This window comes from Oppia nitens, unplaced genomic scaffold (genome assembly GCF_028296485.1).
Source record: "Oppia nitens isolate AA-2021 unplaced genomic scaffold, nextdenovo-longstitch-racon4-pilon3 scaffold5_pilon_pilon_pilon, whole genome shotgun sequence".
In the NCBI taxonomy this organism is placed as follows: Eukaryota; Metazoa; Arthropoda; class Arachnida; order Sarcoptiformes; family Oppiidae; genus Oppia; species Oppia nitens.
In genome coordinates, this window is record NW_026533243.1 from 3,624,857 (window position 1) to 3,642,247 (window position 17,391).

General features: G+C 22.6%; 2 protein-coding genes across 2 annotated transcripts; one reads left to right on the forward strand and one right to left on the reverse strand.

Moving 5' to 3' along the window:
• The first annotated feature begins 53 nt into the window (after window positions 1–53).
• LOC128961499 (T-box transcription factor T-A-like) lies at window positions 54–4,179 on the forward strand. The gene is made up of 5 exons (XM_054307745.1): window positions 54–247; window positions 518–791; window positions 900–1,040; window positions 1,739–2,099; window positions 3,806–4,179. Exons 1-5 carry the CDS (start codon window positions 54–56, stop codon window positions 4,177–4,179), a joined length of 1,344 nt encoding a protein of 447 aa, XP_054163720.1.
• A 1,289-nt stretch (window positions 4,180–5,468) lies between these two features.
• On the reverse strand, window positions 5,469–16,667 carry LOC128961500 (uncharacterized). Its single transcript, XM_054307746.1, has 6 exons — window positions 16,456–16,667; window positions 12,584–12,830; window positions 8,071–8,596; window positions 6,609–6,710; window positions 6,100–6,367; window positions 5,469–5,523 (listed from the first exon to the last, which is right to left on the reverse strand). The coding sequence occupies exons 1-6, from the start codon at window positions 16,665–16,667 to the stop codon at window positions 5,508–5,510; spliced, it is 1,371 nt and encodes a 456-aa protein (XP_054163721.1). The 3' UTR covers window positions 5,469–5,507.
• Window positions 16,668–17,391: the final 724 nt, after the last annotated feature.

Below are 17,391 nucleotides of genomic sequence, written 5' to 3' on the forward strand. Positions count from 1 at the left end.
TTATTCAACTTTTATATTGTGTTTTTCACTATCAGTGGATCATCTATTAAGATATGGATCCACATTGTATATTATCAATAGTGGAGGTCGGACAACATCACTATCCAACAACACATGTTACCAGATCTCGCATTGGGATGTCTGAGATAAGTGATGGCCAACGCATTCACATGACATTACAGGACTCAGAGCTTTGGAAAGAGTTTCATAAGAAAACTAATGAAATGATTGTTACCAAAAGCGGACGGTTAGTATAGTTAAACATTTTTTTATCATTTAATATATATATAACTTATAATTTATATTCTGAGCATTCAATTAGATGCTAATAAACATTTTGATATTATTTTTAAAGCTAATATTTAATATAAAAGATTAAAATAAGCAAGTGCAATTAATATATAATGTAGAATTTTATTTCATATGTTAGTAAATAAAACATAAAAAGTTGATAAACATAAAAATATATTGTTTTGTGAAATTACGGTTATGTTTAACAATTGCTTAAACATTACAGCCGTATGTTTCCAGTGATAAAATTAAATATCGATGGATTAGAGCCGCGGGCCATGTATTCAATAGCTATAGAGTTCGTACAAATTGGTTCGCATCGATGGAAATACATGAACGGCGATTGGGTTGCGGGCGGTAAGTCTGAACCGGCACCACAACAATCGCAGTCTCTTTACATACATCCGGAATCACCCAATTTCGGGGCTCATTGGATGAGAGAATCGGTCTCTTTCTCTAAAGTCAAGTTGACTAATAAGCCGAGCGCACAGTCAGGACAGGTACGCAAATCACAGGTGTGCTGATTGGGATTTTTAAAAACATAGCTTATGTATTCAACTAAACAAAAGTTTATAAATGATTTTTTGTTTTTTAAAATAAATTTAAAGGTTGTATTAAATTCATTGCACAAATACGAGCCTCGAGTGCATGTTATACGAGTGGACAGTCAGGACAGTCTTGAAAAAGTGTTTACATTTCAATTTCAAGAAACACAGTTCATAGCTGTAACTGCTTATCAAAATGAAGAGGTAATTTGACATTTTTAGGATATTATGAATACAATAATTATAAATGATTTTATTAATTAATAAGTTATGGATTTCAATAATAAATATGTCATTATTTTTATCTATAAACAAATATTAGTTTTTATAAACAGTATTTAATTATTGTAAATAAAATTGTAAATTTGAACAAAGAGTTAAAACGTTATAATAAAAGGTAAATAATATGATTTTGAATGAATAAAATGAATGAATGTGTAAAAAGTTGTAATATTAAGAGAGAAAAGTAATAAAAATTTAGACTAAATTCCAATAGAGTGTGATTGTAGTGATAGTAATGATTGTGTTAGGAGTTATCTATCAGATTATTATTGAGTAGTTGTGAAAACAGTTGTCATTAACTATTGAAAACCAATATATAATTATATAATGTATACGACGACTATTAACAGCTATTTAATAGGATTTTGACAACTAATGTATAATAATGCGATAATCGCTAAATTTATATAATCTGTATTTACTATAGTGTTAATTTCATGATATTAATTTTTAAAAAACAAAATAAATATTATAGACAATATAAWATTTATTTTGTTTTTTATTAAATAATAAATATATACTAAGTAATACAAATCTTTGTTTTATAAAAGTTAAAAATTAGATTATAATTTATTATTAAAAATCTAGAGATAATTTTAAATTATAAAATGTTATAACAGGTGACACAACTCAAGATCCGTCACAACCCGTTTGCTAAAGCTTTTCAAGACGCCAGAGAGCGACCAATAAATGAGATCAATAATAACCAAATGGGAGAGGGAGGGCCACCACCTAATAAAGTAATGATGAGTGAAAGCATACACCATTCATCCACATCACCTCCATCTGGACCTAATAGTTGGTGCAATAGTTCATCTAACGGTACATATAATCAACAAAGTTTATCATCAAATATCAGTGGTATGGCATCATCGGGAGGTTCGGGCATACATTGTGAACGGTTGACCACATTGAGGACACATAGGGTTATGCCGTATGGAATCGATAGAACGCATATTAAAAGATCTCCATCTCCTTATGGTATGTCATAAAATGTTATTTATTTAATTTAAAATGTAATAAAATGTATTTTTTATTTCTTTTGAAATAATATTAAATTAAATATAATATACTATTTATTCAATTCTTGTTTGTTTAAACATAATATTCAATTCAAATCATAGTTAAACAAAACTTTTATGATTAATATTAATAATAAAAATAAAATAATATATAATAAAACTAGAAATAGTTAGTCATACGAGTCATATAAATCTCTTTAGAGTTTCTGATGCAAAGCTCACTAAAAATAATTTGTTAAAAACTATTGTTTAAAGAGAAACTCAATGACAACGAGTAATAAAATTTTTAGAAATGTTTGTATTTTGTATTTTATTATTTTTATGTATTAACACCAATGACAGTGTCGAGTAAGATATAAATATATTGAGAGAGAGAGAGAGAGAGTGACCAACTAATTTAATAACATTAAATATTTATTTTATTGATAAGTAATGTATTATAAGTATTTTTGTCATCTAATATTAATTTTTATTTATACAAATATTTATAAGCTTTTGTTAACAATGTTTTTTTTGACATTAGTTTAAATATTTCAATACTTTGAATATTTATTAAGTTTTAAAAAATCAATATTAAAAAAAATATTTGATTATAAAAATGTTTTTTAAAAATATAAATATAGGCATATTTTGTATTTGTTTATTTTATTTAAAAATATAAAATTGTTTTGCATATAATATTTTAATTGTATTGACATAAGCGTAGGCATAGGCATAGGAAACTCGTTGTTATATAATGCTCTACAGTTTAGAAGTCTATACCAATACACAATTATATACTATTGCTAAAAAATAATTTAATAATAAATAATATGGTCTTAAATAAAATTTATTTAAACAAATACAAAGAAATGTAAATATAAGGTGTCGTATATAGAATTGGTATATACAGTATATGTGTGTATGTATGAGTGATAGAGGGCTGGCAATGGATATGGTTAGGTGTCCCCCATTTACCTAATATACCCGCTTGTGTATGAAGTAGTGAACACACATATCGTTATATTAGATATAATAAAAACCTGTCTTTTTGTAGGTAAAGACAAGTGTAGTATTGAATGTATGTGTGTTCTCTATTGCACTATAAGTCAAAATTTTATTAATTTTATGCCTCAAGTCATCTAAGAGTCGGCACTTTTCTCGCAATGTGTCAGCGCTTAGGTATTACTATAACCGTTCAGTTTATTAGACGTAATGACGCGCTTTACGGGCATTTGTTTGTATTCTGGGTGGTAATACATGGGATGGACCTATATTTATATATTTATTTATCAATGTATTTATCCAACTAAAAACCATTAAATACATGCACTACAACATTGTTAGTGTACAATATTATCGCTGAGCCAGTATGACATCCCGACATACTCTCTCCTATAATATACCGAATAGCACCACATGAAAGGCACAATTAGCTATTATATGGTTACCCTCTAAAACAATACACTAATTGTATAATTGCTTTTACAAACACTAAATAAACATTTCTTTTCAAACTTACGTTTACTACAAATGTTTAATCTGAAGGCAATTTCTCTCTCTCTCTCTCTYTCTTTCTTCCTTTCTTTCAGTAAATCATACAATAAGTTATGACATTGTTTTGAACAACTATTATAGCTTTTATTATTTCTTTTTATGTAACCCTATATCACCCAAACCTACCAGTGCTTAACAGTTGCAGCTATGAAACAATAACGGGAAACTCTGGTGTTCATCATTATCCCAGTTGGACACCACAAGTAGTAACTACAGCTCCGTCATCTCCAGACATAGAGCCCATACAATGGCCATCATATACAGGTGCAGTCGACGCCCAGACCTATCAGCCCAATATATTTTCATTACAAAAGACTGTCCAACCATTAATACCGACCACAAGCAGCACGACTGCAATAGTTGGCGCTAATAGCTCATGGATTCATAATACAGATGCTAACAGTCTTACCAGTGCTCACTATACTTATCTAACACCCGATGCCACACATTCATCACAATCTCATCATTCATCAAATAATCAAACTAATGATAGAAACACTTAATCCTATAAATTAATTGTATGTAATTAATAATACTGTATATTATAGTTGTATTGCAATTAATGCGACAAATACTTGATAGCAATATTGTTCACTCATTTAATTTTGCATTTTAACTATATTTTGTGCAATTTATATACAATACTATTAAATATAACTTATATTTTATACAAGTATTTTACCATAAATCTGAATGTAAATATTATTTAAACTTTATTAAGTGCATTCCTATAAAAAATATAATTAATAAAACAAACATTTTATGTTTTAAAAAAGTCTTGTATTAAAACATTACATTTAACGAAACAAAATTAATATCAAAATAAATTATTATAATATTTAAAAAGAAAAATGTTTTTCTTGATATTATATAATATATTATATTTAATGTGTGAAGACTGGTAACAATGGCTGCAACACCTAAAGCGGTAAACCCTTTGAGGCCAAGTATGTGAACAGTAAACTATGTGTTCAACAAAAAAGGCCTAACAGACAGTCGGCGTGAAAAATCAGCCCATAATTTATGTATCAACTATTTAAATAGTTATGACCAGTTCACCAATTATATACAACCAAGGTGTCTTAATTTTCATATATTAGTTTTTTAACCATAAATTTATTAATAAAAATATCAATTTATTTTATAACTTAAACCACATTAATAATACCCTTGGCTSCTATTGTACGCTATATCTAATGTAACTGCAATTTCAATTGTATTACTTTACACACATAGACAACCATTTAACTAATAAAATGTATAAACTTAATGACAGACTATTTTTCAAACTCATAGACAAATTATAACTATAAATAGTATTATATTTTATAACTTTAAAATATGTCAATTAATTTTTTAATATATTAAATTTATTTAGAAAACTGATTTTGTTTTTATTAAATTAATTTAATTTATGTAGCATGCAATTATCATAAATTGTCTATTGTTTGCCAAACATGTTTGTAATATCATTAAAATTTTATAAATTGTTTAAAGAGGTCTAAAAGTTTTATCTAATTGTTTTTTATATAAATAATGTACGAGATAATTTTTTTAATTTTATAAATTATTTTTAATAAATCAAATTATAGTAATTAATTTATATATTATACAAATCTAATTTATTATTTTTTAATTTTGATATTATTTAAATCATAATTGTTAATATTACACAAAAAAGTTATTGAAAATTTAAAAGAAATAAATCCTAAAGAAGTAAATTTGAGATTTGATTTATGATTTATTGACTGTAGAGGCCATCAACCAAATGTTAGTCAAAAGTATATATTATATCCTGTTTTTCATACGATGTCTATATGTTTGCAATTTACTAAATAGTCGTCTCCCTAGACATTAAATATAATGATTTTTAGTATTATACTAATATTATATACTTTATTATATAATTTATACATTAAATTTAAGTTAATCTAATAAAATTTATCTGATTTAATATTATATATGAATTATACAATATAGAGAATATTTTTCGATAAATATAATTAAAGAGTAAAATATTATAAAAGGTTATAATTTTGTTAAATAACTAGTTTTTAATATAGTTTATATTTTTTATATTTATAATTCTTATATTAATTTAATATTTTAAATTATAGTTATATTTATAGGTATATAAGTTATAAGCTATAAGTCACTAAAGTTAGTCTAAAATAAATTTCTATAACTAAATAATAAACAATTAATACAAGTTATACTTGAAGTTTATATCAGATAAAGATAATGTATAATTTAGTTACTGTTTATTAACTATGTACAGTAGACTCTAATAAATTAATATACTAGTTTTATCATAATAAGATCATACATATAAAAAGTAGAGTATAACAAAAAATATAGATATTAAAAAAATATTTAGAAGTTAAGTTTAAAAATGATAATATAAAATAATATTAATTTCTTACATTCGTTTATTAGTTGAATTGAAATTTATTGAATTAGTTGTGTGATTAGCACAAGTAGTAGTCATTTGATGAGCACTGGGATTCACATGATTATTGCCAATGGAAAAGAAGAGCATCATCGGTGATACGGCATTGGGATCTAAATTAGGACTGACTGTTGGTGATGATGGCGATGTTGTTGGTGTGTCCGCATTACTACAACACACATATGCCATACATTTGCAACAACAGCCCTGTCTATCACTTTCTTGATTATTTGGATCGGAATCTTGTAATTTGTAAGTATTTATAAATATTTTGTGCGGATTTTAAATTTATATTATTTATGAAACATAATATATATATATGAAATCAAATTTAATAATACATTTATTAATTAGTAAGTACAGTGTGTTATATTTTTGTTGTTTTATTTGAATATAATTACAAATTTAATGGTGTGTATGTTATATTAGCTCATTATTAGCTTATTATATTAGTTGTGCTTAAGTGTTATTATCAATTCATACCAGAATTTCCTCGACTATAGACCATAAATAGTATGGGATTTACAATACAATGAGTGAGAGCCACGTGTAAACAGATCTCATATGTCAGGGATGTCTCCAAACCTAACCATATAATAAATCACAAATCTTTTAAAATTTTAAATATAAAAATACTATAATATTAGTCAGTATTTATCAAAAAAAACTTAAAAACAGTATTTTTATAAAAAAAAAGTTAGTATCTAATTTAAATAAATAAAACTTTATAATAGCTTGAATATTATAACTTTGCATAAAATACTGTATATTGAATATAATTTTTACAAAAACTAATTTAATTTATCTAACCATTTATCGTTATGTCATTATATCATGACTAKTAAAATAAAATAAATATAATACAAATTATAAATTTTTAACCTATATTGTAAATAAAATGAAATAACTAAAGAATTTAATAGTCAATCTATAAAATCATTTTATGTCTTATACGTGATAATTATTTTTAAATGTATTAATATAAATTTTAATTATTTGGGTAACTTTAATGTCACCACATAAAACGTATAGCATATCAATGAATTAACATTTTAATAGTTAATGTATAATAATAAAAAAGATTCATTAAATTAATTACTAGTCAACATAATTAACTTATATTGAATTAGTTACTCATATTATTTTTTCACAATTTTAAATTATTAGAATTTAGTAAATTAAATGTTTAAAAATTTGAAACATTTTATATATTATATTTTATTTATAATATACTATATTATATAAATCTAATTTAATCAATCTATTATAGTAATTATTATAGTCATAATATAATAATTTGTATTATAATTTTGTTGTTGAAAATATATTTACATTATTATTAAGACAGATCTTATATCGATATTATAAGCTTTGATATGAAGATAGTTTATTTTGATTTATTCATTCAAATCCATAAGTTTTTTTTATAGTGTAACGTAATTTTGACAACAATAATGAAAAGTCTTTATAATATTTATCTTATACTAAATTTATAACTATTATTAATAAAATAAGTAAAAATTTCAAAAATAGACTAAAGTTATTTGATTAGATATTAAACATTTATCATTGCCATTAGGATTAATAAAGCAGACACTATTGTCAATTGAATTTGAAATAAGTAACAGACAGTGAGTCTCAGACTCAGATTAATTGCAGTATTTTTTGATAAACAATAGTAAAGGACTTGTATATTATATTATATTAATAACTTATTAATAATAACTATATACCGTCGATATATATATATATAGAGAGAGAGAGAGAGAGAGAGATGATTAGTATTGACTATTAGTATTGTATTAATAGTAATAATAATTAATTAATTTTATACTCTTTAATAAAGATAAGTAAAGAGACAGACAATTTTGACAAATATACCTGTATATCAAAATATATGTAATAGTATTAAACTACTGTAATATAAATGGTTTAAAATGCTTACCCGGTTGTGTTATTGTGATAATATAGAGTGGACCCCAAAATAATAAATAAGCGATTAATATAATGACAAACATTTTGACTCGACTGATGCCCTCATTTTCAAGTCTCTGAACGTAGTTATAAAAGTTTCTTTGGTCGTCCTGTTCCCTGTCTGTCTGCACTGTCATCATTGTGGTCACCAAACTGGACACATGGATTGCCTCCAGATTTGATTTAACAATATCTTTGTATAATTTCCTTAAATGTATTGCCATTAACATAACACACATTAGATTAACACTAATCCATAACAAGTCGAGTACATAGTGTCGCACCGGGCGATAAACCATTGGACAAATGTTTAGATGTCCGGTTGTGTCAGTACCACTGGCCAATGCACCGCTCAGTAATGTTGGTCCCAAGTTTATTGTCAATGAGGCAAACCATATGATAAATACAGCAAATACTATACAATAGGGAGAATCATCGTTACGTAAGTCTATATTATTTGGATTTTGACCGCTCGTCTCCAACCAATAATATTCACGCTATAAGTAAACAAATAATTAAAATAAATATTATTCTCAAAACATTAATTTTATTATAATTTTATTATAATTTATTAGATTTAATATATTTATTTTATCTAATGTCATGTATCTATTTATTTATAGTTTCATTTAAATTGAATTCAGACAATATATTTGTATTTATTATCATATATATTATTATTTAGAAACGAGTTTCTTATTTCATATAATTATGCAAAAAATATTCTGTTTATTCAGCGTTTGAATAAAATGCATATTATTTTGGACATAATTTTTTCTAACTATATTATACTAACAAAATAAATATATAATAAATGTTATAAATAAAATCAATATTATTAAAAAAAATAATCTTGTAATAATAATAATAACATATACGTAAAAACTAATTTTTTAAATTATAAAATCTAATTGCACAATAAGTTTCATTTTTACTTTTTTATTATATGTTATGATAAATTAGATTTTTTGACAAAAGATTTGTTAGTTTTACATTAAATGTCAAGAGATTTCAAATAAGAAACCGGAAATTATAAGCGTTTTCGTGACATTTAACCAAAAACAGTGTTAACTTTTTACAATAAGTATATTATATTTATACTAAAATAATATAATAAAATGAGAAATTGTGTTTTAAAAAATAAAAATAAGTTTTATAACAATATTTGTCATTGTTTTACACAATAATTATAATAACAATCGAAAAGCTTAACAAATATAAGAGTTATGTCACTACCAAATGTTACATTAGATTATATTTATATATCATATATACTGTATATAAATTTATTAATATATCTATTTTTTATATATTGTTACGGTAAGGATAGGGATCAGATGGTGATCCCGTCTACTGTTRCCAATTTGTTATATGTTATATAAGATAAAGGGGTTTCTTAAGACAATGGATGTCTTAACAGATCGGTCGGTATCTCGCGTGTCTGTATGAGATTCATACTGACGTTCAATCATACAAAACACTTGTATATCTTGTGTGACGGTATGAGACCAATAAGCTATAGAATAGATCAACAAAGAGTCGGTATGAGACTTATTAGTTAGTTAGTAGTCCTGGCCGTAGCCTATTCTATGCACAACACCTAACCACATCACAGGACAGCATTTTATGTAGTATATGTGCTAACGGGGATAGGGTTACAGTGAATGCAGTCTACAATTAGTTTATATAGACAGATAAGTATTGGCGGGGAATACAGGTATTGGTTGATAATACCAACTTGCTATGCATAGTAGTTAATTAAGTATATATATAGATATTAGTATCCATGTGTACAACAATATAAATTAAAAGCTTACTTTGGATATCAAATATTTGATTTAACAAAAGTCAGATTTTAGTTTAATCACAACAATATATTATTTTCTATATAAATATTCACTTTATGTCTCTAACATATTTAACACTAATATGAGCCGATGCTTATCAAATGTACTGTATCTCTAATATACGGTATATATATTTACTACAAATACTGTAACATTGAGAGAAAAGTTAATTAAATTGTTCGTCGTTTTCAAAACAAAAACAAATGTTAAATATATTTCGATTAGATATTTAATATAATTTTTTGTGAAATTTATTATTTATATAACGCTAATGTTATGTATATATTCTTTATATTAAATCATATATCTTAAAGTTTATATCAAATAATATATACTGTTTTAAATAAAATAAAAATAAAACTATTTTAAATCAAAAATTAAATTTCAAATACACTTCAATTGATTGATTTGGTTTTATTTATATAATCTTTGAAAACTATGAATTATACAATTGTTAGAGTATTATATTGTATTACGTAATACATTTTAAATGATAAAGTTTTTGATAATTTTTTTGTAAAATTATTTATCAATATATATTAGTATATTAATTTATTGTCATTGATACAAAATTATGTTATATTATACTATATTAATAATCCTATTTATATTTATTGATATTATAGTATAATATAATTTGTTAAAATGTATGTAATATTGTATATACACTGGTAAGTGGCAATATATTATATCAATATATATATATATATATATATCAAAAATTAGTATTACTAAAATTATATTATWCTGTGTTAAACAAACTGCTTATACAGTATGTAAAAAATAAAAATATATTAGAAAAAACATGTTTTCCATGAATTTATTATTTATATATTAAATTTAATCCAAAAAATAAAATAAATTTATTTCATTAACAATAATGAAATCAGATAATACTATGATATTATAGTAAATTATAATTAAGTAATTTTAAGAAATAATTGAAGCAATTACTGATAATGCATTTTAATAAATCTGGTAATAAAATATAATAAACATTTATTACAAAGAATATAAATATATTTTGAATGACATTTAATTATAATTAACAATATAAAAGATATAATACAAAGAATTTTATGTTATAGAGAATATAAATTAACAAATTTTACGTTTTAACAAAATTATACCTATTTTGAAGTTATTAATGTCATAATGTTAGACATAAATTTTATTTTCTTAAATATATAAATAAATTTGTTATACTTCAGTAGTTGAAAACATATTTATAATGTCATATATTTATATTATCAAATAAACTAATTTCTATTTTTAACGCAATTGTGGGCTTTAAGTCTGAGACCAGTTATAAATATTTACACTAATTTATAAAAGTCCCATATTTACGGTTTTCAGTAGTTTAAAGATTAGTACTATTTTTGATAAGAGTTATGGATTTATAACCGGTTTTAGATTTAAAGGACTCAATTCTTATACTCGGAATATATTTCTAATTCATTGAATAAACACTACTTTATTGCAAAATACTCGGATATAATATTAATGCAGGAATATGTACACATTATACACTACTATTAATACAATATATTTAGTTTAGTATATTTAATCGATGTGTGTATGTGTGTGTGTGTGTGAATGTTAGTGAGTGTGTGTGAGTGATGCAAAACATATGAGATCAACATATATTTGTGTAAAGTCTAAGAAATTGATAATAAGATGTTAAGCATTGGTTGAATTGTTTGGAAATTATGATATAAGGAAAACGGGTAGTGTTTTGAACCAACAAACTTGTAATTCAATTATATCATAGCTCTGTTCACTCATTCATTCAATCATTAAGACATTGAAGACATTGTATGGCATTTCTCTAGTCGTTCAGTACTATAGGAACTACTAATCAATCGATAATAAGACCCAACATAACCACTAATCAATGTATTACAGCTCCAAATGTCATCAAATAGAAAATGGATTAGACTTTTATTATATGTTGTTTTGTTTTAATAATTGTTTTATATTTTGAAAAATACATTTATATACTAAATCTTATGTAACATATTTTGATCAAAATTAGTAAATAATATACTAATACTGCAAATGTTTATATATAAATAACAAAAATAATTTTTTATAAATGCTATGCACTGAACATCTATATACTATTAATATTTGAAAATGTTATACAATAGTGTTAAATACACATAAAAATTACATACAATTAATTATTAATAGCATAATATCATACTTTAAAACAATTATAATATCATTTTCATTATTAAAATATAGCTTAAATTAAAAATTTAAAAAAATAAAATTATAAACTGGAAAATTTAAGTATCAAATTTTAAAGTTAGTTTAAAATTTATTATAAATTAAATACTATTTATACAATATATTGTATAMATAGAATATTGTACAATAAGATAAATTATGTAATATATTATTCAGTTTATTAAGTTAATTAGTTGTTTAAATAAACAAATTAAATATAATAATTAATCTTTTTATTAAACATCTGATTAATATTATGTAAATAAATGCTTAATAAAAATGCAATAATGTTAATAAGATTACATATACATGTAATTTAATAATAACTTGTATTCATATAATTTATTTAAGCATTTATGCTAAGCATCGATATTTTGAATACAGTATAAACACTAAAACAATTACCGGTTGGTGTTGTATTGATCCGAGTACTCGACCCAACTGTTCGTGCTCTGGAAATATAGGCGCGTCATTGATAAGACAGGTCAACATATTAACGGTCGACACCGTCACCAACAGTAAGAACACGGAGTCTATTATCGAACAGCGCGTCAATCGTTGGCATTGCATAACACTTATTGCCAGAGGAATGATAAGCAAAGCACGACCTAAATCTACTAATCCTTGATGTAGTAGTAATCCTTGAGACCAACTGATAAAAAAGTGGATAATTAAGAGATTATTATTTTAGTGTTTTGACAATTTTAGTCAATTTAATTATTATAAATTATTTTACATTTAATTAAATAATTTTTTTTATAAAACTTGTTATCAGATTTGTATTTTATGTCTTATTGTAAATCAATAAATATATGTAATAAGTATAAAGTTATGCACAAAAAGTTTAAAATTTAATGTAAACAATAGTTATATTAAATAGCAATATAGAGTATTATTTTGGTATATAAATAATTTATTAAATTATATTGATTTACACAATATTGAAGATGATTATCGTTGTCATAAACCTAATTACTTACCACAAAAATAACATCAATACATAAATTTATTGAACCACTGTGTGATTAATTCTACATGTTTTCAACAATATATTATATACAATATAACTGCTATCAATACAGTATATAATATAATAGTATTATTTGTTATAGTTTTATATAACAAAATAAAACTTCATTTGTTAGTATTTTATATAAACATATGATTAAATATAGTGTCCAGGTCACGCATGCACACACACATAATATATTCTATTTTTATATTTTTAAATAAAACAAATTGTGGATAATTAAATAAATTGTTTAATTGATTAATTAAATACAGTGTTAAATTTCTTATATTTAATAAAATATTAATTAGATTAATTTAAATATTTATCCAATTTGATTTATAAATAATTTAAGTAAAAAGTAGACAATTATTTAGAAAAAAATGTCTTCAAGTCAAAAAACCATTTTAATTTTCTTTAATATTTATTGATTTTTTATATCTATTATATTTTTGAGATATTGTGATCCCATGAGTTTTCATGTTTAGTCATATATAACATATCATTATATAATATTTTATAAAAATATTTGTGTTAGTATTGGTATACATGTAATACATTTATCAAATACACATACAATACCAACAACTTTAGACCATTTCAGTCAATTCGATAAAACTATGTCTATTGTAACTAGAAATGAGCAAATAGAAATTTTCTAATAAATTTCCGTTTGAAAATGTATAGAATCTTTCCTAGCAATAAATTTCTATAGAAAATTTTGTTTATCATTATACTATGGGATCCTCATATCTATAGTTATTGTAATACTGTACTAATGATACATAATATACAGTATAACACACACACACACACACACACACACACACACACACACACACACACACACACACACACACACACACACACACACACACACACACACACACACACTACTATATTAATGGGATTCTTATTTATAAAATTATCTAATTATAATTATAGTTTTTGTAAAATTTTATTTTTAGTTTAATGTGATTAAATGAACTATTTTTTACTTTAAATATTAATAATTAAATTTAGTTAATATTTATAGTTATAATGAATTTTTTGAAGATAACAAATACCGAGAGAACAAAATTAATATGGGATCGAATGACACAAATCTCTTTTAGAAAGTTTCCAAAAATTTCTTTTTTTTGCTAACTCTAATTCTAACACACTTTCGTAATAATTTAAAATTAATAAAAGACTACTTATTAAAATAATATCCTATTATACTGTTTTATGTTAAATTAAATACAAAATAAAAATATAAAAAACCGGACAAAAATCAAGTAAATATAAAAAGATTAGAAAATTTTATTATTTATATCTCATTATATCATAATGTCATAATATATTATTAATTAAGACATAAATTTTAAGTCTTATTGATTAATATTTATTAATACACCTTAGAATCTATTGATAGATAGAACATGGATTTATTTAAATTAGTTTAAAAATATAGTTTCATTAATATTAATAATGTAGAGTATAACTGTGCAAATGAAAAAATAGGATCATAAAAAACAATTAATCAAATTGACAAAATCATATTCATCTTTTATGGATAATAAATATATCAAATTTTACAAAATTTTTCAAAATTGAGAATAAATAAAAATTTATTATTATATACACAAAATATATACTTTGGTTTATTGTACAATATATTACATAATATGTAGTATAATATAAAATATATTTTAAGTGCATTTAATGTCATCTCTGACCAGTTTTTATGATAAATGATTACTACAAGTCATGGGAGCAGATATTAAGTGCTACAATATATTACATATTATTACCTCTTATATTATAGATTATCATATGACAACCCACTACATTACAAATGTTATTGTTAATCAATATATCATACAATATATATATTTTATATTATAATCTAATTTATAAATCAATAAATTATTTCAAAATTTATATTGATAATATAATGTGAGTATAATAACTTTTTACAATATTATTTTAGTTAAGATTATAATTTAGTTAGAAAACTCGTATAATATTAAAATAAAATCAATGTTGTACTTAAGTTTTTTATCATAATAGAAAATTTACCTGTGTATTTACTATATTTTCACATAATTATATGGAAAAAATAGATTAATATTTAGTCATTTAAATATGTAATTTGTAAATTAAATATAACGCTATTTTGCACAAACAAAAAATTCTTATAAAAATTTTCATTAAGTTTTCATTTTTTTAAAAWTTTTTTTACATAAAATTATAAATTCAATTTATTCAATTGTTAATATAATAATAGTTCATATAGTTATATAATTAAAGTAGTTGCTAATAATAATTATGTATAATAATAAAAAATATTTCTACAAATATGTGATTTATCAATTTAATTAACATTATTATAGTGTCATTATATATTACTAATATTTAAAGCACTGATTATTATGTTAATTTTACTGAATAATATTATATTGTATATKAATATTCATTATGTTTATAGTATATACGGTATATATATTACAAATATATGTTACTGTATACATATAATTATTATTTGTAAACTGACATTTATTTAATTCAAATTAAACTAAATAAATCATTGTTATTTTGTAAGTTACAAAAAAGTTTTATAGATTAGTTGAATTGATTGCTAAGATTAATATTTAATATTATAGTAAATTTCTTTAACAATTAAATGTGGAAAATAATAAAAAACAAAATTTCTAAAACAAATAAAAGCGAACTAAAACCAAAATTTAGACATAAATCTCAATTTATAAAGAATTGAGTCAAATAGTGAGTATTTTTATATATATTATAAACAGTAAAACACATTCACATAAATTTATATCTATTGAGATACTCGAGTGCTTATAACTATTGCAATAAAACATRAATGTAATAACATTTAAGAATTCATTTATATATAACATGTTGTGTGTTATTGTCCTATAAATTCTTAGTTATTTTACATTGTATTACAACGAGATATGATGAGGAAAGACATAATATAAATACTAATAATATTTTTGCAGAAATATATATATATATATATATATATATATATATATATAAACTAATAAAAGCTAAGTTAAATACACGCAAAGCTATTGGTTATAAACAATTTAACTATAATTTTGAGTTGTATTATTATAAATATTGTAATAATATAATAAATTTATAATCAATAATTGTTAACAAGTGATTGATTACTCAAATGTTATTTGTATTGTAAAAAAATAAATATTATCATTAAATGTGTAAAATAATACACAAAATGTTATAAATTGTTAAATACCTTTTATGATATCTCTTGAATGGTTTTCTTATCAAAACTAATAACATAAGCAATAAGTTTGTGAGACAACCAATCGATGCAATTGTTAATAATATGACCACTTCTGTTGATTGCGACGGATGGCATACCGGTTCGTCTTTAATATGGGTCTCATTGATGTTCAAACTGCCGACACCAATGCCCAGACCTCTTATCGGTACATTCTTTGCCATCACTATTATAGTTGACTTGATTTTAATCTTTTAGAAAATATTTTTATTTGATTAAATAAATTTATGATATAATAATAATAATAATTTTTTGAATGACTTATATAAAAACTAAAATGTCAAAAGTATATTTAATTAAATTATTAAATAAACGGTTGTCATGTTTTAAAACAATAAATAACTAATAACAACAAATATAAATCTGTGATACAAAAATTTAATATAAAAAACCTTTTAACAAATTTTTATGTGAGTGACACAAAAATTTATGTCTTTAGAAACAATATATAATTCAACTAAAAATACTGTATAAACATATTATATATTGGACTAAATGTTAATAGAAATATCAAATGTTTTTATTTATACGGTTAGTGTACGACAAATAAGATTCACTTAAATTATACACTTATTGTTGAACACAACTTATTTTTAGTAAATATTTTTAAACTTTAGATATTGTATGTTATAATTGCCTTTTATGTAGTGTTAAACATAAGAAATTTAAAAAATAGAAAAAATCTTTAAGTTTATTATAACTATTGGATTTTTTYATAAAAAATAATCTTAAATAATCTAAAATGACAATATTTACTATTTTATAACAATAACAATGTCAATATTGGGATTTATTAAAGATTGAATTTCAATAAATAATTTTTAATCAAAATATATAGTTGTTTTTTAAAATAAACTACAAAATACAACTATGAAACCATTTGTACAA

What these genes read in the sequence shown, in the direction of transcription:
- LOC128961499 (XM_054307745.1), top strand. Translation starts at nt 54, where the DNA reads ATGGATCCACATTGTATATTATCAATAGTGGAGGTCGGACAACATCAC. An exon ending in ATTGTTACCAAAAGCGGACG is followed by an intron (nt 248 to 517) that starts GTTAGTATAGTT and finishes TAAACATTACAG; the next exon opens with CCGTATGTTTCCAGTGATAA. An exon ending in CTGCTTATCAAAATGAAGAG is followed by an intron (nt 1,041 to 1,738) that starts GTAATTTGACAT and finishes ATGTTATAACAG; the next exon opens with GTGACACAACTCAAGATCCG.
- LOC128961500 (XM_054307746.1), bottom strand. Translation starts at nt 16,667, where the DNA reads ATGGCAAAGAATGTACCGATAAGAGGTCTGGGCATTGGTGTCGGCAGT. An exon ending in TTCAAGAGATATCATAAAAG is followed by an intron (nt 12,831 to 16,455) that starts GTATTTAACAAT and finishes CTTTTTTATCAG; the next exon opens with TTGGTCTCAAGGATTACTAC. An exon ending in TATCACAATAACACAACCGG is followed by an intron (nt 6,711 to 8,070) that starts GTAAGCATTTTA and finishes TTATATGGTTAG; the next exon opens with GTTTGGAGACATCCCTGACA.